Below are 24,242 nucleotides of genomic sequence, written 5' to 3'. Positions count from 1 at the left end.
AGCATGTTTGAGTAAGCAATAGATTTTGGTGAAGCCAAGGAATGCGAAGCAGCCCACCGTCGTCGGCATCCGACTCCAAACCATGGATTCCTCCACAAAGTGCGTATATATATCTACAGGGAGCCGACGCTGTTCCTCGAGAAAACACAACAGTAGAAGGCCACCATTTCTCCTTTCCCCTGACGAGTAAACGCCATAAGAAGATCAGTCAACCGATGACTACTCGTCACATAACTTAAATCGACATATCAGTCGATAAGAAATACTCCACAATCGTAATTCTACTTTATTTAAAAATGATGGAAGGATTGTTCGAAGTGGAATGTTAGTACATTTATCGACAGCTATAGTGATATCTTCAACGATCGTATTCCGATTACTAAAAAGGTTTGGACTCGAATCGAGTCAATCTATGCCGAACCGGAATTTACAATCAGTGTTACGGCCCGACCCATTGTGAGGCCCGCATAAGGCACATCTACTTAAGAAAGCTGGAAGACGTATCATCCGTTGGATCCAAATCCAACGGCAAAGAAGATTGCAATTTAGGGTTCAAATCTAGCGAGGTCATTATATATCCATCATCCGCCGCCCGCTTCGTCGTCGTCGCTCCCGCAACTCTCGGTGAGTCTGCTGCACCCATGTCGTGGTCCATCTTGATGTTCCTCTCTAGGCTTATTGCAATCTATTCTTTAATCGCGATCTAGTTCGCCGTGTAATCTTTTCTGCTGCGTACTAGATCTGTTTGCTTCGTTCTTGGTGGCGATTCCATCACATTTTCTTTTGTATTTGTTTTCGGCCGGGGGGCTGACGTCGTTTTCTTTGGTTTCTTGAAGGTTTGAAGGAGGGAAGAGGCTCTCGACTAAAGAATGAGGTGCTACATGAATATCTTATGCACGATGGTCACTCTTCCTTGTTCTTTTAGGATCGATATCTTGTTTCATGATCCACTAGCTGTTTGTTAGGGTTTTTTTACTACTAGTAGTAGTAGCGCAAATGAATCATTCATGAATTGTTGTTTGTACAGAGCAGAACGCCAAAGTGTCTTCTTTTCTATTATTGCCCCTTTTTCCCCTTGTTTTGGGCGATCATCAAGATCTGGCAACAAATTCGAATAGATTTCTGGACAATGTTGTCGTTGACTTGGTTATTGGGTTTTTACTCTATTAGCACTTACTAGAGATATACACGCTGTTGCTCTTTGATGTTCATGGTGTTTTTTCGTGCATGAAAGAGAAATTATATGTTGTAAATAGCTCACCAACATGGTCATGCTGGCAATATTCAACAGTCCTCGCTATGATTGTTTGCAAACTAAGTAGTATGGTTGTTAGCCATTGTAACCATTGAGCTTCACATTACTATTATAATGTTCCTTTTTAATATATAACTTGTATGAGGAATTTGGTTGTGCTTTTATTTGTCATTGACGAGATCTCTTATAACATTGCCAATGCCGATCATAAGCCCAGATGAAATTGCATTAGGTCACTGACAATTGTAAAACTATATTAGATCTCATGAACATGGGTATTAATGACCAAAAGATTCATGTAATTAATCCCAAATAGTTGGGATTTACAACTATGTTGTTGTTGATTGGCTCCTCCATAGCGCAAAACCCTAAGATGGTTCTTCTCATGGTCGGGTTGGTACTATTTTTTTTACAAATCTAATTTTGCTTTTCGCACCAAGTGATCTTCTGTGTTCTTGTTTGCTTCTATTTATGCTGCAACTATAATAATCATGTGGGTTTACTCTTTACATTATTTGAAATATCTTCATTTGAAGCACTGGTTTTCTATTACCATTTTCATTATGATTTAATTATTTCACAGTAATTTTAGGGAAGCTTTATTTCTTTTGAATGTATGTATCGTGTTTAACTTACTATTTTGAATTCATCATTATTATTACAGCAAGTTACAGAGTGATGTCCTGAGGGAAGCAATCTCCCAAGTTGCTGGTGATTCTAGGGAGAAGAAACGTAAATTCACTGAAACAGTGGAGTTGCAAATTGGGCTGAAAAATTATGATCCCCAAAAGGACAAGAGATTCAGTGGATCTGTGAAGCTACCCCATATTCCTCGCCCTAAAATGAAGGTTTGCATGCTTGGAGATGCTCAACATGTGGAGGAGGTAAAGCATATTGGAAGTTTATATTTCTCATGTAGATTTATTTGGTAAAAGAATTATTAACGGGTCCCATATTATGAATTGTTCTGATCCATCTGAGAAGGATTGCTTGTACTATTCTCATCATCATTTACTTGCTCCTAGCACTTTATTTAACTATTTATACTGTACTGAATAATCATTTAAGTGACTTTCGATTCATTATATATCCAAATGCTCTAAGAGCAAGTTTTATTATTTTTAATGCATTCTGTAATATAATGGCAGTTAGTGTTACCTAGGTTATAGTATCTATCCTCATGAACAATGTCCAATACTTGTGCATCATATGCATACATGTAAATCTATACTTGTCGCCCTCTTTGATTGTGGTATTAAAGCTATGGTTCTTACAACCTATCTGTTGATGAAACTAATAGAACATTTTGCTTTATCTGGTATTCTTCACATTATTTCAATATTGAACCAGAAATAAATGTAGTAAAAATATTTTCTGTGAACTTCTATAACTCCATATTATCTTCTTGTAGAATCATATTAGGATGCTTGTCTGATTCTGATTCTCATGTTTTCATGCATCTGTTTGCAGTGTGTTGTATTAATTCTTGCTGTTGTCACCTTTAGGCAGAGAAGATAGGACTTGACTACATGGATGTGGAAGGCTTAAAAAAGATGAACAAAAACAAAAAGTTGGTTAAAAAACTTGCAAAGAAGTACCATGCTTTTCTTGCATCAGAGGCTATTATCAAACAGATCCCTCGTCTCCTTGGCCCTGGTCTTAACAAGGCAGGCAAGAACTAAAGCACTAACTTTTATTTTCTTTGTAATTTGGAAATATCATGTTGCAGTTATAGCTTTCAAATTTTTAGTTTTTCCTGTGGATTTTTGCATTTTAATTTTGTGAGAAAAGGAATAATAGTGTTGCATCAGAATACTGACAACATGACTTTAGGTCAATAGCAATCTCAAGAAGTTACTGGCTATGTTATAAAGCCATCTAAACATAAGAATTTAAAAAATCATAACAGAGAGTAATTATTGGATTGTTTTGATCTGATATGATGTATGCAGAAGAACAGAACCTTTAAGCTTAGCTCATATATTGTAAAGTTAGATGAGAGTGTAGAAGGTTATGTTTGCAATTGCTTAACTTGCTTGAACTCTAAAATAGTTTTAAGGCCCTTTGGAAAATACCTAGCAAAAATCCCTGCGAAAATCAGACTGAAAATTGCAGAAAAATGTAACTGTCCAATGTCTTTTTCAATGCTTATTAACTTGTATAGTTTCAGACATTTTAGGTTGTTATAGAGTCATTTCCTTTTTAGAAAGCCATAGGATTGCAACGGATTTCTGATCCAATTTAATGAATAGCTGATGAGAATATAGGCAAAGATAACCATCAATTTCAAATTAATGGAAAAGAAGTTGATCCACGTGGATTTCAAGATTAAATTGAATTTCTTAACTGCCGGACAGTCACTGTTTTTGCCACTGCTTTTTATCCATTTTACTTGCCAAGGTAAACTTCAATGTTAGCTCGAAATGGTAATCTGGCAGCATTTTTGGAGAACCTTGTAATGTTTTCATATGTGTTTCTTTTTCTTGGTTTTGTTGTATTAAGATCTTTGTAATCTGTTGATTGATCTAGTTATATATATGCTACTGTGGGGAGTCTGTTCTTTGATAGTTTGTTGCTCTCTGATAACAGTTTTGACTTTGATATGTTATGCAGGGAAGTTTCCTACATTGGTTACTCACCAGGAATCTTTGGAGTCTAAGGTTAACGAGACAAAAGCAATGGTAAAATTTCAACTTAAGAAAGTTCTTTGCATGGGAGTTGCTGTGGGCAACTGTGCGATGGAGGAGAAGCAGATCTTTCAGAATGTGCAGCTCAGCGTGAATTTCCTTGTGTCTTTGTTGAAGAAGAACTGGCAAAATGTGGGTAAAATTGTCATTGTCAATTGGATTATTTTCATGTTAGTTGCTATGGAACTAATTAAATCATTGTGTCATTTCCTTGTAAATAAATAGGCTTGATTTTTTTGTTCGGGTAATATCATTTGATGCTAATAGGAACTAATCCACAGATTTTCGTGTAGAAAGTGATGTCATACTCATCAAGATCAATTAGGGAATATAGGTATTTAATAGCTGGTTATCTATCTTGATGATATATATATTTGTCTTTTGCTTATTAAATAAGGTTGGTATTCCTATATGTTGGATAACAATTAAGTATTCCTCTGCTAGAAAGGACTGAAAGTTTTGACCATAGTTGTAACATGGAATATCTTTTTGTAGATTCAAGTGTTCTATCAATGAATAATTATTACTACTTGTCAGCCATGGGATCTCGAAGTTCACAATGGCTCTTATTACTAAAGATTTTTGTTGTGCAATCGATCGATAGTCACCATCTCATGTTAAAACGGAGAATATTTAGTCTTACATGCTGCAGTACTGACTGCAATGTTCTTACAGGTCAGGTGCTTGTACCTGAAGAGCACCATGGGAAAGCCGTATCGAGTGTTCTAAGCAGCTCCACGGATGAAATAGATTGTTGCTGTCGCATTCCCTTTTCTTTTGTTTATCAAGCAGTATGGAAGGACTGAGGGTATTAAGCACTTTCGAAGATCCTATTTCGTCATTTTAATCAAAATTTTGTTATTTGTGCACTGTGGACGGAGTGTGTCAACACCTGCAAATTAGTTGGTTTCTGTTGTTATGGAAGAGACGGTTCACCAAATGCATGGATTTGTATGGAATTTTGTGTCCTCCCACTAATTTTCTTTGCCACGCTGATTAACTATCTTGAGTTGAGTGATGTGATAAATCACGTTATGCATTTGAATCCTTAGCTACGTAGTGTACAGACAGTTTCCAAATTTTTTGTTTTCAAAATCTAAATCCCTATATTACCCAGATTTGAGGGCAAATTTCTTTTAAAAATAATTTGAAGTTTTTTTTAAAGAACAAAATTTTTTTTTTGTCATTGTCAAAAAAATCCCTATATCACCCAGATTTGACATTTAAAGGAATAAAAAATATTTTAAAACTACATATAACATATTTTAATTTAATAATATATTTAAAGGAATTGAAGAAAAAAAAATATTTTTTAATAAAGGTAAGGGAATCGATCTCTTTGGTGAACGAAGAGGTTAACCCTCTATATAATTTTTTTTATTTTCATATTTATTTTCATTTAATTTACTATAAAAAATGACATCATCGAATGTTGATTAGTTATTTTCTCATTAGCAAGTAAGAAAATAAAAAATATGCCTAATTTGGATATTTGATTATACCGACAATCGTATTCATCTTGTTATCTTTACGTCTCTTTCCTCATCTCTCGTTGTCTCGATAGTTATCGTCTTTGTCTCATTTTTTATCCCGCACATCGTCATTATTGAACAATGATGGGCTAGAGGATTTTGAAGAGGAAAGAGGATGGTTGATGGAGAAGAGTTCTTCTCGGTATTAAGAAAAGTGGTGGTTAAGGGACTCTCATCGGCAAGGGTGAGGGCAAAGAGCAAATTATGACATGGCTGCTCCTACTGAGGTGCTACTACCAGCTCGATGGCGAGTTGATTGTGCCGAGATCCAATACCTAGCTCCGTTAATGACAGCACTAGATCCTAAGGAGGCAAAAAGGAAGGACATGTGAGGGAAGTTGGGGTGCAGGTTGTGGGTGAAGGGTCAGCTCTCGCGAGCATCCCTTCCTCATCCCTCACCTTGATATCGTCGAGCAATAGCGGAGCCTCATGATGGGGCGAACGCAACAACTGAGACAGGATAAAGATTAGAAGTAATTATGTTTTTTATAAAAATAAGAGACTCTACCAGAATAATAAGACTGTGATGCTCTTAAGTAATTTCAGTTAATGTAGTCAAAACACAGGAGGGCAGTTGCCCCCATGGTTAATACCATATATGGGAGACCAAGAAATCCAACAGCCAACTGCACTAGATCATGAATGAAATCGGTTATTGCTGGAGGAATGAAAATTTCACACATCAAAAGGCAGTCGTCATTTTCCAGATTTATGCATAAACCACATAGACCATACGATCCTTCTAGCTTACTTTGACTTCTTTCCTTGCTTTTTCTTCACGACTTCATCAATGTACATTATACCCTTGCCCTTGTAAACTTCGGGAGGTTTGCAGCCACGGACGGCACCTGCAAACTGGTGTACTCGCGCTTTGTTTATCCCGGTACAACAAATTATGTTGGGTTTGAAGCAGAAAACTCGAACAGCAGGAGGAACAGAGAATTCCACCTCATGGCTGTAACCCAGCTTCAGAAACAGTTGTCGACCTTCTGCTTCAGTTCTTGCTTTAAACCCCACACCGACAATCTTAAGAAACCGAAAATTTTTTGCCTCCATTGACAGATTGGAGGATCACCTGCTAACATAGTAGATACCAGTCAGTTAAAAACAAAGTATCCATTTAAATTAAAAAAAAAAGGAGCGACTCATCCAAATAAATCTAACATCATATTTAAGAAAAGAAAAGCTAACCTGACAATTCAAATTTGCTGTATGATTTCAAAGTTGTACAAATGGATTTATAGTCCTAAAAAAAGGGAAGAGACGAAAAACAACTCATGTTCAGTGCTCATGCACCAAAAGGACTTCTGTTGACCGGAGGCAAACTTTTCAAAAGGAGATAGATATACACAGCTGGACCGGTGACTACTGCGCTCCAAAGGAAGAGGAAATAGAAAATCTATAATACAAAAAAGGAAGAACCTATTTCCACGACTTCTAGAATCAAATATATGGGGTTTCAAGAGCAATATGAAGACTATGAGCCCATAAAATTTGCAGTTTTGCATACCATCATATGACGAGAGAGAACAAAAAAGATCACCTGATCGCCAAGGAGGCAAATGCTTCAACCTTCCCATCTATATATCTGACCTCAAGTTTATTGAAGCTGATTGGACTAAATGTTCAACAAAAAGAGAAGGTGATTGAAGTTTTTCTTTTTAACGGATGGTGGCTGAAGTAAATAGGGTACAAATGAGCCAACTCACCCATTCAAATTCATGATGTGATTAGGAAAAAAAGGAAAGATTGAGTTTACAAGAAGCATTCATGGGTGCTGTAATACAATCACAAGAAGTACAAATTTTCAAGCTCAGGGACTTCCCTGCAATTCATACTTCATCTTGCAGCAAATGTTCTTGATCAGTAAAGTCATTTTGTGAACCATATATCATCGAACATATCAGGCACAAATCAGCTTCTTTTAGACTGCTCATTTGTATTAACATATAATAACTCATAATTACAAGAACCATAATGTTACTGATGTCTTCATCAAGAAACTACTAAAAAATATCTCATTTTTCCAACTGAAATCTTTATTACTCGCACCATAGGCAGAAAGATCGATCTCAGACTTCTAAAATTCTTCTAAAAGTTAGCAACCACAAAAAATTTGATATGGCAATCATCATGCTGAAAACACTTACCATGTGATAAAATCTACATATTGTGCGATCAACTAAGATCTGAAGCTGAATTTGATAACAACCTAAAAGATCCAGTCCAAAACCTAATATGCACATGCTGGTTCCATTTCTGATAACCTGTCCAAAAAATACCAGAATGATGTAGGATCCACCAAGCATTACATGTACTTCAAGTCTGCAAATTTGAGCTGCCCAAATATTAAGGTTTCAATCACTTCACTACCAGGAAGTGGATATTACATCTATTCCAATTTCCACCTTGGTTTTAACCTAAACATTTGAATCCGTAAAATCTAGCTAGGAACTTCGGTAAAATTAACATTTTGATCAGTTTGATCAATTGAAACTGTGAAAGAAGAGCATGCGTCTTCCATCATAATAAGCATATGCGATTACACAGTCGCGTGCGGCGGGCAAAAATGACTTATTTTATCTCGAGAATTACTTCGAACAATTGACGTGCAAGGCTTCTCGACTAAAATCAGTGACCAAAACTCGAACATCAGAATCAAAAGAAACAAAACCTGAAGCAGAACAGCCTCAGAGAATCTAATACTCTTGGAAAGGGACACCGTCAGTCGCTGCTTGCGAATTAAGGGCTCGGTTATTAGTTTGCTAATTACAGAGAGTAATCCTGCAGGAATAAAAGGCAATAGTCAGTTACCTTTGAAAAGGCACCAAAGGGAGAGATGGAAGGGCGATGTACGCCGTCACCGACGATGGAAGAGAGAGGACACAGACAGCCGCCCTAGTTACCGCCCCTGCGTGGCCGCGGTTCTCAGGCTACGATTTGGAGAAGGGAAGGTCAACAACGGGAAATATATATATATATATATATATATATATATATATATATATATATATATATATATATATATATATATATATATATATATATATATATATATATATATACGTTTTCTGTTAAATATATTCATAATAAAAAGGCCCTACGAGATTAAATGATCATCAAAGGGTTGCAGTTATTGCTTTTTTATGTGATTTTTTATTTTCTCCATTTAAATATATGCAGTTAGGCATTCTACGGACTAATTATTTTTTGCCTCTTTTCTTTTGGTTTTCCGCCTTCATATTGTTAGTCAAGTGGTACTTCTCGCATTTTCCGAATGCTATGATCATTAGGTAATTTATGACATATCCATCCCTTTTGTCATCTTTTACGAGTTGAAATTAGAAATGATTATTTCAACCCCCACCTTTAGGGCATCGATGAACGGCATCGTTCACTCACTGCATAGGCATACGTTAAGAGTAAATGAAGCAACAAGAAATTAAGATCCGATAACGGGCTCATTTCCTGAACATGCTGTTATGATTAGGCAGCTTATAATAGGATTTCATATGGCTTTCACTGCAAAACTATCACAGCTTTTGCAAAGCGAGACACACAGGACTAAATTCATGGCCGTCAGCTTAAGAGAAGAATCACCTGAAACCAAGTTCATGGATTGCAAAAGAAAGGAGCAGCACATCCAACATTAATTCATAGGGAGACATAAATCATGAAGCTGATGAAGCCAAACTTGAGGAGAAACCAAAAAAAGGTAGTACATGTATCTGAGTAACAATGAAATCACTGAGTGCTTTGCGATAGTGCTAAACATCAGCCTTTGGCAGGAGTTATTAGCCCAAAAACTCCAACAGAGGATTGATATATTTATAAAGCAACTTGGAAATGAAGGCTTGGGTTGCAACTCATTTTTAATGTTCTATCTGAGACTTTTTGCTAGATCAAATCATAATTTAACTCGATAGCATTTGTATTTGGTGCCTCAGCAGTTGCATGCATTCACAAGTAGCAACATCACGAAACTCCATGGAGCAAAATTAGTATGCACACAGTCCACATATGTCAATATAATTAACTGAGATGGTAATAACAAAAATCTGCACCAGTCTCTAATTTAATAGTCATTCTTTGATGCTACTTGTGGCAGATTTCCTGTTAATCATTTAACAGGCCTCTGATCTTCATCTTCAACTAATCCTGATGATTAGATACCCTAGCACCATCAAAATCAAAATTGTAGTTAGACCACCGGTGACAAGACCCTTAGATTGCTGACTGAAGGGCCTCGTGAATAAGTCTTTGAGTGAGAGCTTTAGGAAGCCCCATAACGCCATCAATTGTCCCCACCTGCAAAAAAGTATCAAGTATTTGTCAAAGTCGATGTTAGCAATCACAATTTTGGAAAAAAATCATATGTTTGGTTGAAAATGAGAGAAACTTAATGTACCCCTCCTAAAAATTGTACACATCATAGAAACCTCTATAAATGGTAAATTCTTGATAATAAATGCGTACGCCATTTATGTCTGTGCAAGTTTCGTTTCTATCAGCAGTAAAATTGAGGATAGACAATAAGTCCCCTGTCCTTTTTTCTCTTTTCATGTTATGCCTTGCTAGGAGTCATGACCACAAGTTCTAATGAAAGGTCTTGGACAGCGCATGAACTTACAACCAAAAAGTACATCATGCTTCCAAATACATCAGGTTAGTATCTTTTGTCTCCATTCTACTGTTATTCCTAGATTTTATTCATCTAGAAAATGAATAATATTTTTGATAAGATGTAACACTGGAATTTTTGTTGATAACAGTTAAAATTAAATTCCAACAAATTAATAACATTTGTGGCTTTGAAGGGTCCTTTTTTGTAGTAATTTTGCAAATGTTGAATATTGGCTCCCTTGTAAAGTTTGTTGAGAAATTATAGATGAGCAGAAGGAACTAAATTTCTTCTATAATTTTCCATTACATTATCTACGAAAATTGTATGAAATACTCACTATTGCCTCCACAAAAGGTGAAGTTAATGGATGTTCAACCATCAGCCCACCAGCAACATAAAGCACATCACCCTCCTCAATCTGAAAAATGTCAAACAAGCTTACTTTCATATGTTCTAAAGATTGATGTGCTGTAGACAAATGCAAAGGGCATGTCCAGTGAAAAAAAGGGAAATCAAGTAGAGCGTCAAAAAGTTAAAAGATGCATATACCAGGCTATCAATGACCTCATCTGGTATTTTGTGAAAATAAATCTGCAAGAAGAGAAAATGTATACTTAAATATTGCAAAATTATCCACTCAGAAAATTGACCAAATAGCAATTATACTCCACTAATAAACTTCAGAGCTGCATAGTTTTCATTTTATTATAGCTGGCATTTTAACAGGTACATGCACCCAAGTACTCTCCAGATGAGATGCTGATTGAAATTAATGTGGTGAGAACATGATCAGAAACAAAGTTTTTTTGTTCCCATTGTTTACAACATGACTTTAAATTTAAATTTGGCCACATTCAATACTACATTTGAAATAGTGTGAGAACAGCATAACAATACCTCAGCTTTATCACATCCTCCTTTTCTAACCCCAGTTTTCAAATTGGTAACAAGTACAGATCCAACTGTTGATGCATGCCCCGCAGAATAACCTGAAAAAAGTTTGCACATGATAACGCCATGGTGGTCTGCAATTACATCTTTCAAAGAATCAGGAAGGCCCCCTTAAGCAAACCTTTGATAAATTCTCGTGCTTCCTCTGTGCTGCTTGGCTTTTCTCTTATCATACCACCATGGACCACAACCTCCATAATGAATAAAATCAGCTCCAAGTAATAAACTAACAATACCTCAAAGCCAAAGATGCTGGTTATTTGCAGCAAAGTATATATTAGAAAATTTTATCCTAATTCAAAAGGAAGCTGGCAGCCAGGAAACAACCTCATTCACAAGCTAAACCAAATTCATTTTCCTGTTGATGTGAAAATCAGTAGTTTCAGGATAATTAGCACGATATAAGGTTTCTCCTAGATGATTGCTACTCACATATTGTCACAGGACAGCAACACAGAACACAGAGGAAAAGGTAGCATGAGCAGTTGATACAAAACCTCATAAGTTTCCTCACATGAAGTGGGAATGACTATACTTTTAGAGGCATCCATCAGCCTGAGAGACAAATGGGATTGGTGTGATGGATAAAACACGGAACTTAGACACTCTTACAATAAAACAAACACTCTCTATATCAGCGGAAATTAAAACTGGCACACAGATCTTTCAAGAATAGTGCGAGGCGCTTATGAAATGATATAGTTTTCAGTATTTTAAATTGGTTCCACATGTAAAAAAAAAATGAAACTTAGTGAAACAAGATGGTAAGCAAGAGAAAGTGCCTTCTACTAGCAGGACCATTGCAATTAACATGCTGATTCACAAAATAGGTGTCTAAGATGAAATATCCAGCACAGAAAACTAGCAGGATCAAAGCTGGTTTCACGAACTTTGTTTGGTACTTTGAAGAAGTCCAAAAAATATCTCTGACCCATGTTTAAGGACTATGAAACTAGATGTCTGCTTTGGCATCTGAGAATTGGAACTGCACAAAAACTCTCTCTCAATGTTAAGACCCTTTAACATGAAATTGAAGCCAAAACCTGATGAAATTTTCCTTCTTGCAATGAAGACTCAGCATAACAACTCTGATATTTTTAAATTACCATATTATATTTACTAGAGGAAATAGCAAATCATTAATTTTCCATCTCTCATACAATGTAGTACTTGTTCTATATACTACTTGACAGAGTCCAATATTCTCTTACCAATCAAAGCACATCAGCTTATAGGAAGTTTATCAAAATGAATTCAAATCCACACTTTTTAAGTATTTAGCAGCGTGTTGTCCTTAGAGTTTCAAATTTAGCTTCACCTTCTCAGCCTAAAGGTGAAATCCTCAAGATCGATCTCATATAAGAAGCCATCTTCCACACATTCCTTTACAGTTAAGATATATAACATTTTGTTCAAAACCACAACAAGATAGCGTTCACCAGAGGGATCTTCATTATGTTCTTATGATGAGCAGTGCCATCATCACAAATAGCAGAAACATTCAGGTAGCAATGCTCAGTGTTCAGTCAATCAGGAACTGCTAACAACACCATGAAAAGGGACAAACACAAGATGAAACCTGGTCAGCAGTTATCAATAAGGTCGGCTCGGCATCCTCTTCTTTAAAACCGCTGCTCCTCAGCTTCGATATTATGGCATCTGCCTGACAGTACAATCAACATGCTCAAGAAATCTTATTGTTCAACATCGAGTTACTCGAAAATTAGCGTCAAATAACCAAACCCTTGTTTTGAATCGACAAATAAGCGCATTGTATCTCACCTTGGCTTCGGCCAAGACCATCACCAGCTCCTCCGGCGTGTGCCTGCGAATCTCCTTCTCGTCGATATCTGCACTCTGACAATCACCGCAACCGGCGTCATGCCACTACGCGCCGGACGAGCGGAGACCGAAACAAAAGACGGGAGAAGGTGGGGTAGCGACAACATACCAGGACGATGAAGTCGTATCCCATCTCGGATAGTATCTGCCGGCGAGACCTTGAGGACGACCCCAGAATCATCTGCTGTACCTCAAAGTAATCAGCACAGCAACAAGTAACACGTAGACTGAGGCAGAGATGGAGAGAGAACCTTGAAGGAGGAGTCGCTCGGAGACATCTGTGTGGAACGGATGCGTTGCTGCAACCCTCCGCGACCAAAGCCCCAAAGACAGATGCAGATGAGACGACGGCGTCTTATGGTGGTCTGCTAGCCACAGCGCCATGTTGTAACCCCCACCCGGGGCTTGACATTCCATTGCATCCCCCAACGGGCCAAGAATTAGCCCAAATCGAGCACAAGCTGATCCAAGTCGGTTTGAGAGCGCCGTCAAACGGGCCATGAATTAGCCCCAAAGGATGTCGTAGCCGCCGTCATGGACAGATAGATGCATGAAACAGAGATGTCTATATATACACATACAAGTAAGAACCAAAAATAGTTGGGATGGTGTTCGATGTCAAATGGAGCCGGCCGGGCGGCCGGGTGGGGAATGGCGCAGCAGCATGCCCGGCGCGGGTAGCGGTAGGCGCGCCACTCCGTTTTGGGAAGGTAGCGAGCCCTGACAACAACAGTGGCCGTCTTCTGTGCCATCCGTCACCTATCTCCCTCTGTTCTCTGATATGCACCGTCTCGATCCTCTCTCCTCTCTCGTTATGTATACACGAGCAGAGATCGAGTTTACAGTAAAAACCAACACAAAAAGAAATATCCGAATCACGTTTGAGATCGATTAGACTGCTGAATGATTCTGTCACATATGATGCTGAGCATTATTATAGAAATCCTTATCTAAAGAAATGGACTGATAAGCCTCAACCATCGCTGCACAGTTCCTGTTAGGACCAAGGAAAAGTACTCGGCATCAATTGTCGTTCATTGACAAGAAAAAATCATTATTTTGGATATAAACAGTCGAATTGCGACATGTCCTGATATCACAAAGCACCAAGGCCGATGTTGACTAATTCCAGTATCAACTAATTGAATCTCCCATTTTTTCCTTGTATCGATTTCCATGAATTGAGACAACAGTAACAGTGCCCTGCATATTTCCAAATGGATCTTAAGCTTTCAGCTTCTTGAAACACGAAAGAACAGAAAGAAACAAAAAAGCCACTCCAGTTCTGCTCCATCTCCCGATTGAACAAAAATACAGTATCCCTGCTCTCACCAAACAGTCTACCGGTCTGACAACCTTCAATCGAGAAGCTTGGCACTCTTTCTCCACAATTCACCATCTGCCCAACCAACCAAAAGTGGAAGCTTGTAATCTTCTAACAGTAAAGGCCAAAGGTGTCATTAGCCTTCACCCTTTCCATTTGAATATTGCAGGCCAATTCAGTAAAGACCATAAGAACACAAGTGACCGTTTCTAACCTTTCTTTTTTTACAATTAGTTTTACACCAACCACCACCTAAACATGTTGTTGCTACAAAGAACAAACCAAATAGACAACTTCACTGATCAGTTCAGCAGCATCTCACTACCGTTACCAACTTATATGACAAACAGACAAGAACACATTTAAGAGAGAACCAAATAGAAATCTAATAATAATTAGCGTTTTTTTCTTGTGCGGGTGCAGCATTGAATTATTTCTTCTTCTTTTTTTTGTTATGATGATCATTGGTACTAGCGCCATGAGGACACCGTGAGGAGGGGGCGGTCACCCCAGGCCAGAGTGAGGCAGGGCGGAGGGGAATCCAAGAGGGTGTACCTGGAGCTGTAGTTGTAGTTCCAGAGGAGAAGCTTGGCTTGGCTGACCGCGTAGTTGCTCAACGGGACGGACGAGAAGCCGCACCGTTCCATCACGGCCCTCCATTCCTCCTTCGGCGCCATCCGCACCCGTCGGTTCTGTCCCTCGAAGGGGCCCACCGCCTCCAGAATCCGATGCCCGATGAGAACCCGCTCCATCCGTGCCCGCTCGACCGCGTCGCGCCCCATTGCCGGGTCGAGCGACTCGAACACGGCCGCGTAGTGGCCCAGCGCGGCGCCGAAGCGATCCACGAAGCCCGCGTGGTTCAGGCTGGCCTCGTACTCTGCCAGCGTCAGGATGCGGGGGCCGAGCGACTTGGCCACCCGAAGGACGCGCTCGACCGGCTCGGGAGAGTCGCCGAGGAGCTGGGAGAGCTGGAGCATGAAGTTGACCACCACCAACTCGTCCGGGTCGACCCGGAAGGTGGACGCCGCGATCTCCGGAATCGGGGTCAGGATACAGTCGAACTCAAAGTCCAGGTCGAGGAGCGCCGCGAAGTCGCGGAGGCGGTTCCCTGTTGCGGCCAGCGACGTGGCGATCGCGGCGCCGCCCAGCGCTGGCGCGGGGATGCCGGAGATCCGGACCTTGGAGGGCTTCCCGGAGGGGCGAGTAGCGAGGGCCTGGAGGAGCGAGGGCCACTGGACCCCTTGGACAATCCCGAAATCCACGATGTGGATCCGCCCCGCCGACTCCGTGGCCTCTATGATGGCCTGGTTTGCGGTGAGTTGGGCGAACTTGAAGTAGGGGCACGCGTCATTGAGGACTTTGTAACAGAGAGTAAATTCCTCCGGCGACGAATCGAGGGAGGGCGGCTGCGGCGCGGAAGTAGGAAGCGGATGCTTCCTCTGAGCTCCGAGGAGACGGCGGTGCAGGGCTTCGGCGAAATAGAAGGCGACGCGCTCCGTCGGATCGCCCAACTCCGAGGCGGATTCTCTGACATGGATCAGGGACTTGGTCGCGAGATGGGGATCGGAATCGGCTAGGCGGGCGCACTGGAGGAGGGATTCCAGGAGAGGCGGCGACGAGATGCTTCTCTCCCTCGCCTGTTTTCGCACGGTGGCGGCACCACAGTTCTTTTCTGGTTCAGGCCGATCGCATGCCGGTACCTGAGCCGCCGGAGGATTCGAAGCAACAAGGGCGGCGGCTTGGTGGTGCTGATCCAGGGCAAGGGGAGGGATCTTGGAGGGCTCGGAAAAGAACACACGGTTGAGGTCCGACGCGGCGGGCGGCGGAGACGGGAGGCTGATGTCGGCGGAGCAGGAGGGGAAGGCGTCCACGAACAGTGCGCCTGCGCATTCAGTGACACTCGGCCAGGGTTCGCTCATGAGGACGGAGCTCTCTGCGGGAGACTCGCCGATAAGGCTCTCCATCCACTCGTCGGAGTCGAACTCGGCGGCAACCGTGGCGGCGGAAGAGCCGAAGTCGGACATGCGGAAGTGACCATGGTCTAGATGGCGGCCGCTGTCACCTCCGGGGGGCAGAAAGCCGGGTATGGGGTCGGGGGCGAAGGGGTCTGCGAAGGCGGCGGCGGGGTCGGGGATTGCGAAGGGGAAGTGATCGGGCGCGTGCTGGTGTTGGTGGTGCGAGGCCCAGGGAGATGGGCTGGTGGAGAAAGGGTTAACAGACGCAGCCAGCTGCGGTTGCTGCTGCTGCTGCTGTTGCTGTTGCTGTTGCTGTTGCTGCTGGATGACCTGCTGCGCGATGGCCATTAGGTTGCCGCTGTCCGCGCACATGTACGCCATTTGCTGCTTCGAATCCCCAGCGACAAGCAATACTACGCCCTCTTCCTCTGATCTGTGCGCTTTGGACTCCTGAGAAGCTGCTCCTCCGGGTCAAAAGCGGAGAGCATTTAGGGGATAGTAATGGATATAGGTGGAGAGGATTTAGTGTCAGGCTATTTTGAGTTTTGGGACAGGAACGATGCGCATGGTACACAACAGAGGGGGCGTCGTGTGAAGCAAGCGAAGCAAAGAGGAGGTTTGATGGTTGAGGACCGGTGAGGTTTCTAAAAGAGGGGTGTTTTGGGTCGCTGTGAGAGAGATTGGAAAGCAAAGCAAATGGATATAAAAAGCCCAAGACACGAGGAGGTGGGGCCACGAAAGCCCACCGCCCGAGGTATGAACAGATTAACGAGATGGCATGTAATGAAACGAGGGTAGAATACATGAAGGAAGCGGGAAGAAGAAACAAAGAAGCTAAACAGGCCAGCTTGACATAGCAGCGCTCTTTTGACCCCCGCTCTTTAGTCCGCCGTTTTCTCCACGTATGCCGATTCAATTGCTAAACCAGTTAGGCTCACCTGTCTCCCTCAAACCAGGATACACCAATCGACAGCCCCTGAATGAGGCGGATTCCATCCACTCCTCGTCTGGGGGGCCGCCAGGAATCCTGTTTCCTGCTTGGATCGGGACAGGAAAACCTGCCTATGCTCGACCGGCGCAACTGGCACGGTCATCATTTGGGTGACGCGGCCGGTGCGCAGGACCGTGTGTTGTGCGGGACGTCTCTCTCCGCCCGGGTCTCCTCCGTGGTCCCTTTGACGTGACAGCACCGTGATTTCATTTGCCATGGTGGCTTCGCCTCTTGCGAACCCGACGACGGCCCCACCTCCGTTTCTCGCCAATGATAAGCGTCGGCGTCAGCGCATTCAGGTGGCATAGACCATGAAAACCACAAGCTGGCGTTCCAACCGGAACAGGAGATCGTCGGCACCGCCGATGCCGCCGCATCGAGCCCCACGTGGAAACGGCGTTCTCCGTTCCCCGATGCCGTGCGATTTACGCGGTCTCGCTCTCTTCATATTTTCACAAACAGATTATGATTGTCGCGGTGAGTGATGGTGGCGTCACATTCCACGAAAGCGACGATAATTCTTCTTCTCATCAAATGGGTGCAAGTGTCCCCTGCGGCCGTCGAGCGTTTCTTCGTCTCTGGAACTTTTGAGTTGCGCTCACAAAGCGATCTCAACTCAGAGGATGAGCAGCTTGACCGCAAGAGAAACCAACCAAAGTTGGGAGCCATCGTACTTGCAGTACCGCATAGGAACCAGCACGCGAGAGCGGGATTCGTGGCGTCGGATCGCAGTCTCGCATGGGATATCTCGATGCGCAGAGGACCGCACGACAAGGTCGTCGGGTGACGATGGGGTTGCCATCATCGCCGCTCGTTCCCGGGCGTCGCAACGTGGGCCACCACGGTGGGCCGCACGACGCGATTTTTACCACCCATCTCGTCAGCGACAAGGGCCGACGAAAGCGACGGCGCGGAGCAAGTGCGGCCACCCCATCCATCTTCCATAGCCGAAGCGAGGGCGCGAGCTTACTTCAACGGATGGCAACCGAGTTCACTAGGCAAATACCAGGTCACCATCACGTGAGAGGAAGCATCGCACCACCATTGGAGGACGAAGCTTTTCTCGGTGAGGGGGTCAGAATGAAAGAGTTGTAATAATGGTGCCAATATCGTCGCGTTGCGCGCAATACAATGTACATAATTGCGGTAACGGTGCCCGATGCTCGTCACTTATCTTCGCTGACGGCGACCTGCATGGCACTTGCCATCATGGCGTCTTTCCTTGGGGTTTTCTATCGCATCATTGTCGAGAGGAGGAAGAGTTCACACGGATGTATACGGCTCCTCCAAAACCAGGGAATAGCAGGTCGTTCTCAATCCGAACCGAAAGCAAAGCAGGAATTTGCCAATCGTTTCATTTTCTTTCGGCCACTTTCTCCGACTCGTTAAAGATCAAGAGTTCGGAATCTCGAGTTGGTGGTCTCCTTCGAATCAAGCTCGATCGCATGGCATGCTTATCATCAATCCATTTTCACATTGAGAACGTACGTATTGGCCTTTTTGGTCAGACTCGCTTATTCTAGTGAAGGAAATCTATTAGGCATTTGTGCCGTAGCTCTGATGTGAACCCATCATCACAATATGGACATGAAAGGCCACATTAATGATTCACGATAGCTGGTGTTTGTTTATCACACTGATGTCTTTTGTAGGAATGAAAGTGACGACACCTTGAACGAAACAATCCATGGCCTGTATACATTTTATTCACACGATTCTTCCTTGTCATGATCTGCATACTTAGTCGATGCATCACAGGTGATATTATACATATATATATATATATATATATATATATATATACTCTTATGAGTTTTATTGGACTCTGCCGTGGGAAACAGAGTCAATAGCATTTAAAGAATTTGTCCCTGTCCGGTTACCAATATTTAATTTGCTTCAATCAATGCTCCATAAATTGCATTTGCTTTTTTTAGACCATACAAGTCACGACAACTGCACCATCAAATCTTCTGTACAATGTTCAATTTTCAGCTTGAAATTCTTGAATATTTTCTTCTTCACCATGATATTCTATTTCTGTTCTAGAAGAGCTTGGAATCAGCTTCTGAACCTGTTCTTAAGGAGACACAAGTAGAACTTTGTTCATCTCTATCTATCACTTTCGACTTTCTTGTTTGAGAGGATGATAGGGTTAAAACTTGTCATCATTTGCTTAATGTGAATGATAGGGAGCCTCGAAGGAGCATTATCTACAGAATCTGATGCCACAGTCTTCGACGTACTTTACTTGCTAAACCTGACAGTCACTATACAAGTGTCTGAGATGAAAAATGACATGGTTGAAAGAACCAAAAACCTTCATCCTCCAGGAGCAAAGTATGTGTCGTGTCATACTCGAATGAAGAATCCCACGTCCTTGAGAATCTCTCCTGGATCATATTACTTCAAAGTTGGAGATGAGGCAAATGGAAATACAAAGAAATTTCAAAAAGTATAGACCAAAACATCTCCGAGAGAATGAATGAAGAAATACCTCAAACATTGCTTGGTGTACAGAAAAATAGGATGTGCCCTCTCTTAAAGGAATTGCATCTCATTTGATCATAAATATGAATCTCTATTCTTCACAAATTTGGAGTGAACTGGGATAAATCTTCCATTAAGCTCAAGTCCAGGAAACTGTGATGATAGTGTGCATAAAAGTGGCATCAACTTTTAGACTTTGGCGAGCTGAACACCTTTTTATTCATACGAGAAACTTTTGACTCAATTACCTGACATCCGCCACCAAGCTGGAGGAATTCTGCAAAGTTCTCTCTCGAGTCATCTAGCAGTAAAACTGAGAGACGAATCTGTAAAGCAGATGAGACACAGGCGAGTCTCTTGGCTTCCTTAGGCCTATGCAAGGGGAACACAAAACAAAGAGCTACAAGAAAGAAATATCAATTACGAGTTAGGAATGGACATACTTAATTGTTTTCTATACCAAGATTAGTGTAGTCGATACGACACTTTTCAGTATGGTGAAAACAGTATGCTAAGACTAGCCCATGGTATTTATGTCATCGAGGGAAAATAAGAACAGATGGATTAAAGCCCAACTGTGAGACCAAAGAAAGAAGAGGAAACCTGCCCCTACTCATTCGATTCCATCTCTCTAACTTCAAGTTGCCCGAGGACGGATTGACAGTTCGTCTGCATTCTTGGGATAGGAGCTCTGGCTGATGATGATGATCTTGTCATCTGGTCCGATGACTCCCAAAGTGCACTCCGGTGGCGAAAAAGAGCCCCAACGGCCGCTGAGCTGATATGCCGAACTGCGCCCGGCCAATCTGTTTGATGACAAATACGCCCGTCTGAGAAAGGAAAAGTGAAGCGGGTTCTGTTGGATCTGGATCCGCATTCGCTAAGATGGAACCCGCTGTAATGATGACCTGTTTTGTATTGGATTCGAAATGAAATAATGCCATTGTCGTTCATGATGCATTTATTTCCTCCAACGTGTTCATCTTGAAAGAAAGTATACTTATCAAGTTAATAATCCGCATAATATTATCATGAAACGGTCGAGTCCGGAATCCGACAACCCGACATGTAATATGGGTACTTCCGTAAATAGAAGTCGGTAAGAATCTGATCTGTAGTGACCTTTTGCTAAGGAACCCTTCTCAGCGTTCCTCGTCTGCGGCTGCGCTTCTTTCTTTCCTCTCAAAAGGTTCTTTTTTTGGTTTATTTTGCTCGATTTTTTTTGCTATTTTCTTAGATTTCGTTTCCTGCTACTTACCCTTGTTTCCCATTTGTTGCTGAATCGAGAAAGGTGCGGGCTTTTGCGCCCTTTTGGTCCCTGAATCGATGTTCGTTTGCGTTCCATGGATCCCTCTTTGAATCAGTCCTCTCCAGTGGCGGAAGAAGACGACTGGGGTACTCCTCTTCTCTTTGCTCAAGATTTGTTTTTGCTGGTGGATTTGTGGTTCTTTCTTTGGGTAATCTCGTTCTGGGGTTCTTACAAGATTCCAATTTTTTTTTGTTCTAGTTGAGTAACGGCATACGTATGGGAGAAAATTTTCTGGTTCTTAATTTCACTTCATGATTATGAAATTACAAATCCAATACTTATTTGGTAGTTTTAACGTGAATACTTGAGTTAAGCTCCTATTGGGGATGATGAAGCTTAACATTTTTGGAAGCCTTTATTGCTTAGTGTATGTTTTATTACGTCGATGTGAATTTTTATTTGTGTAATCTAACTCATTCCTCTAAAAAAGGAAAAAAAAAGAAAAAGAAAAGAGGAGATCCTGTGAATTCAGAGTGATCCATATTACCTTTCGTACAATACTCATCTGTCATCACAAAGTTGACGTTCTTTAGTCCCATCTGCCTCGCCTTCACATCCCGTAATGTGTGTCATCTATTATTTATATGTTATTCAGGAATGATGCTTGCTTCCCTGCCAAATAAGGGTTGGTTGATGCAGATCAATGTTTACAATTGCCTGAAAAAGTTTCAGATGTAACAATTCACTAAAGTTATCAGGAAATATGGGAGGAGAAGCAAAGATTATACAACACGTAGTTTTTCTCATAGCCATTGAGATTCAATATTCATGTTCATCTGTGTTTGCGTGCTTGAACCTCGACACAATTTTCATGGGTTTTCAGTTTTTTTTCCCAATTCTGTCGGTCTGTCTGTTCGTCTCGTCTATCACGCAGACATCTTTTTGTTTACAAAGCAAGTGCTAGTTTTGATCCCTAAATGATCTGTATTCTCTTATGCTTAATTTCCTTCGCTTACTAAGTACTTAATGGTATTCGATCTCTTAAACAGGATGAGATGGCACTTAAGAGCTACTATTTTTTGTCCTCCAAACCCTTTTCTATTTTGTTCTCAGGGCTTCTGCAGAAATCCTGTCGTTGAAGGCTGCTAAATTTTCTTTTCAAAGTTACATTCTTTCCACACGACGGAGATTTTGGAGATCTTAGAGAATTTATTCATCATCAACTGTTATCAAGTTGTTGATGTTACAGCATTCATCGTTTGATAATTGATGGGATTATTGCTCAAATACATGTGTTTTATTTTACACAATAATATACGTTTGTCTTTTCTTCATGCACTTTCTTGACCTTTCGGAATTGGTATACCTGATTGTAGTTAGTTATTACAGAATTAGTAGGTATCAGCAGAATGGAACTAATGGTTTCGGATGTGTACATTTCTGTGATGGTAGTTCACCCTGTACCTTGAACTAGTTGCGTAGCATTAAGTGAAGGGTTGATGTTACAGATACTGATGGATTTGTGATCCCGAGCTTGGCTATCAGTGATTCTGATCTTGCCAACACAAATGTGCCTGGAGTGACGGGTCCAAAACCTCCGGCAAATGTGAGTCTTACAATGTCTGCTATTCACTAAGTTGTTCCCAATCATATATGCTGATGTGATTCATATGGACCGAATAATATATGCTTTAAACAGACCACCAGGGAAGCTGAGACAATATACTTGGGACCTCACGGTGCTCCACCTCAAGCCAGGCAACAAGAGTCGAACGCATCTAGCCATAGGCAGCGCTTCAAACATAAGCTAAGAGAAGCAGATGGTAGATTTCCTGGAACCGGGCGCAAGAACAAGGTAGAAACACTTCAACAGCTCGTTGGCGGTAAAGTAAGCAGCCGCAGCATGCTGAAGACTTCACCGAGAGATATGGCTGGATCCACATTGCAATGAGTCTCAGTTTGAGAAGTATCCTTAGAAGAGTTCTGTAAACTCAAGATATATTGTGATCATCCGCGCTACATGGCCTTGAAGACATTGGTTGCTACTTGTATGGGCTTTTATCATCCTTACAAACCTTGGGTATATGTTGCTAAATTCTCATGTTCGTTTTTTGGCCATGTTATCGGTGTTTCTTACCTTATCTCTAGTGTTTGCATAGCATAATAATCTCTGTGTTCTCAGTAGATCCTGTAGACAGTCACTAGGTGCATGATCTGCAATGAGTTGTGGCTCGATAGCAGCAGTCAAACCATCCTTCCTCTCATGAACCTCTAGATAGATAAATGATCAAGAAAGGACCAAGTCTTGTACCATATAAGCATTCTTGATCGAGATAGAAACATATAAATTGGATTTTCGAGAATAGTAATCGATGGTTTAGATTTTAAAAATTATAATTTTTTATTTAAAATTATTTATAATTTAAAATATAAAAAATCGATCGATTTTGATTTGTAAAATTTGGAAATCGAATCGAAATCGTCGGTTTCGAAACTAAAGAATTATTGGGTTTATGTTATGTTAGTCTGAAACTAAAGAATTATTGGGTTTATTTGGATTCTAATTCTAATGGCAAAATCTGGAAAAGAAAACCTTTACTATTATTCTTTGAGCAAGCAAGCCGATATGATAATAACCACAAAGGACTGGCGGTGCGTTTATTAATGGGATTCCTTGTCCTACTCGTCCCTGTTCATATCAGGAATTGATGATGGTGAGTGAGGAGTAGGACGCGCGAGTGAGAGGCTAACACACTCAGACGCGGCATGTGGCCAGTTCAAAAGGCTCACGCAAATCCAAATTACAGATAAGTTGGTTTTGGCCCTCAGTAACCACAGTGGTCCAATCGCCCATCCGGAGCTCCTTTTTTTTCTCTGTGAATCGAGGATAAGAACACAGGACTTGAATGCAGCTGTCTGTACTATGGGGTAGATCTTTCGACCAAGTTCATGGTTAACGAGCTCGAAATCTGGGTGGTCACTGCAGACGGGATGGCGGTCCACGAGCTGCTACTGTTGCTGGGTAGGCATCAGCGGACGATGGCTGTCGATTCTGGTGGAGGACAAATGGATGCTAAAAGGGAGGGGGGAGGGGGGAGGGGGGAGACATGGCACGTTGAATGAGGGAGAGGGCGGGCGGCCGACATCGGGCCCAACCACGGGTGCTGCTGCCTCTTTAACCGTGCGTGGCCCGCTGCCCACATGAAGGTGACGCCGCCGCTGTTGGCAGTTTGCGCACCGCGAGCGCTCGCTGTTTCTGTGGATAACTCTCGGCAATTCGAGAGGGGGTGGGGCCACTTTCTGGTTTCCCTCAAACGAGTCACGCTGGTTGGTATCTTATTCTCT

The 24,242-nt window shown here is 41.8% G+C and overlaps 5 protein-coding genes and 1 long non-coding RNA gene across 12 annotated transcripts; 2 read left to right on the top strand and 4 right to left on the bottom strand.

Annotated features, from left to right (window-relative positions):
• Positions 1-520: 520 nt before the first annotated feature.
• Positions 521-4,901, top strand: LOC135643650 (large ribosomal subunit protein uL1-like). The gene is made up of 6 exons (XM_065160880.1): positions 521-624; positions 837-874; positions 1,920-2,139; positions 2,761-2,926; positions 3,869-4,074; positions 4,618-4,901. Exons 2-6 carry the CDS (start codon positions 870-872, stop codon positions 4,669-4,671), a joined length of 651 nt encoding a protein of 216 aa, XP_065016952.1. The 5' UTR covers positions 521-624; positions 837-869; the 3' UTR covers positions 4,672-4,901.
• Positions 4,902-5,984: 1,083 nt separating this feature from the next.
• LOC135672350 (large ribosomal subunit protein uL6m-like) lies at positions 5,985-8,432 on the bottom strand. Of its 4 annotated transcripts, none has more exons than XM_065180815.1 (3): positions 8,289-8,432; positions 7,625-7,741; positions 5,985-6,552 (listed from the first exon to the last, which is right to left on the bottom strand). In XM_065180815.1, exon 3 carries the CDS (start codon positions 6,528-6,530, stop codon positions 6,222-6,224), a length of 309 nt encoding a protein of 102 aa, XP_065036887.1. In that variant the 5' UTR covers positions 6,531-6,552; positions 7,625-7,741; positions 8,289-8,432; the 3' UTR covers positions 5,985-6,221. The 4 variants fall into 4 exon arrangements, with proteins under 4 accessions (XP_065036887.1, XP_065036886.1, XP_065036884.1 ...); XM_065180814.1 differs by having other exon boundaries at positions 5,985-6,549; XM_065180812.1 differs by lacking the exon at positions 7,625-7,741.
• Positions 8,433-9,449: 1,017 nt separating this feature from the next.
• Positions 9,450-13,408, bottom strand: LOC135643635 (uncharacterized). 4 transcript variants are annotated; one of them, XM_065160846.1, is made up of 9 exons: positions 13,143-13,407; positions 13,001-13,072; positions 12,832-12,906; positions 12,629-12,708; positions 11,171-11,240; positions 10,996-11,087; positions 10,648-10,689; positions 10,436-10,516; positions 9,450-9,782 (listed from the first exon to the last, which is right to left on the bottom strand). In XM_065160846.1, exons 1-9 carry the CDS (start codon positions 13,390-13,392, stop codon positions 9,699-9,701), a joined length of 846 nt encoding a protein of 281 aa, XP_065016918.1. In that variant the 5' UTR covers positions 13,393-13,407; the 3' UTR covers positions 9,450-9,698. The 4 variants fall into 4 exon arrangements, with proteins under 4 accessions (XP_065016918.1, XP_065016926.1, XP_065016933.1 ...); XM_065160854.1 differs by having other exon boundaries at positions 12,629-12,712; positions 12,832-12,899; XM_065160861.1 differs by having other exon boundaries at positions 12,629-12,712; positions 13,143-13,301.
• A 1,007-nt stretch (positions 13,409-14,415) lies between these two features.
• LOC135643633 (SCARECROW-LIKE protein 7-like) lies at positions 14,416-17,039 on the bottom strand. The gene has a single exon (XM_065160838.1). It carries the CDS (start codon positions 16,549-16,551, stop codon positions 14,686-14,688), a length of 1,866 nt encoding a protein of 621 aa, XP_065016910.1. The 5' UTR covers positions 16,552-17,039; the 3' UTR covers positions 14,416-14,685.
• A 2,078-nt stretch (positions 17,040-19,117) lies between these two features.
• LOC135643631 (uncharacterized) lies at positions 19,118-20,472 on the bottom strand. Its single transcript, XR_010498324.1, has 3 exons — positions 19,897-20,472; positions 19,656-19,801; positions 19,118-19,551 (listed from the first exon to the last, which is right to left on the bottom strand). It is a non-coding gene; the product is annotated as an uncharacterized LOC135643631 (long non-coding RNA).
• Positions 20,473-20,685: 213 nt separating this feature from the next.
• On the top strand, positions 20,686-23,015 carry LOC135643630 (uncharacterized). The gene is made up of 4 exons (XM_065160818.1): positions 20,686-20,837; positions 20,940-21,043; positions 22,406-22,503; positions 22,597-23,015. Exons 2-4 carry the CDS (start codon positions 20,992-20,994, stop codon positions 22,846-22,848), a joined length of 402 nt encoding a protein of 133 aa, XP_065016890.1. The 5' UTR covers positions 20,686-20,837; positions 20,940-20,991; the 3' UTR covers positions 22,849-23,015.
• Positions 23,016-24,242: the final 1,227 nt, after the last annotated feature.

Source organism: Musa acuminata, chromosome BXJ1-4, assembly GCF_036884655.1.
Source record: "Musa acuminata AAA Group cultivar baxijiao chromosome BXJ1-4, Cavendish_Baxijiao_AAA, whole genome shotgun sequence".
Classification (NCBI taxonomy): Eukaryota; Viridiplantae; Streptophyta; class Magnoliopsida; order Zingiberales; family Musaceae; genus Musa; species Musa acuminata.
This window is presented reverse-complemented; position numbering and strand designations above follow the sequence as displayed.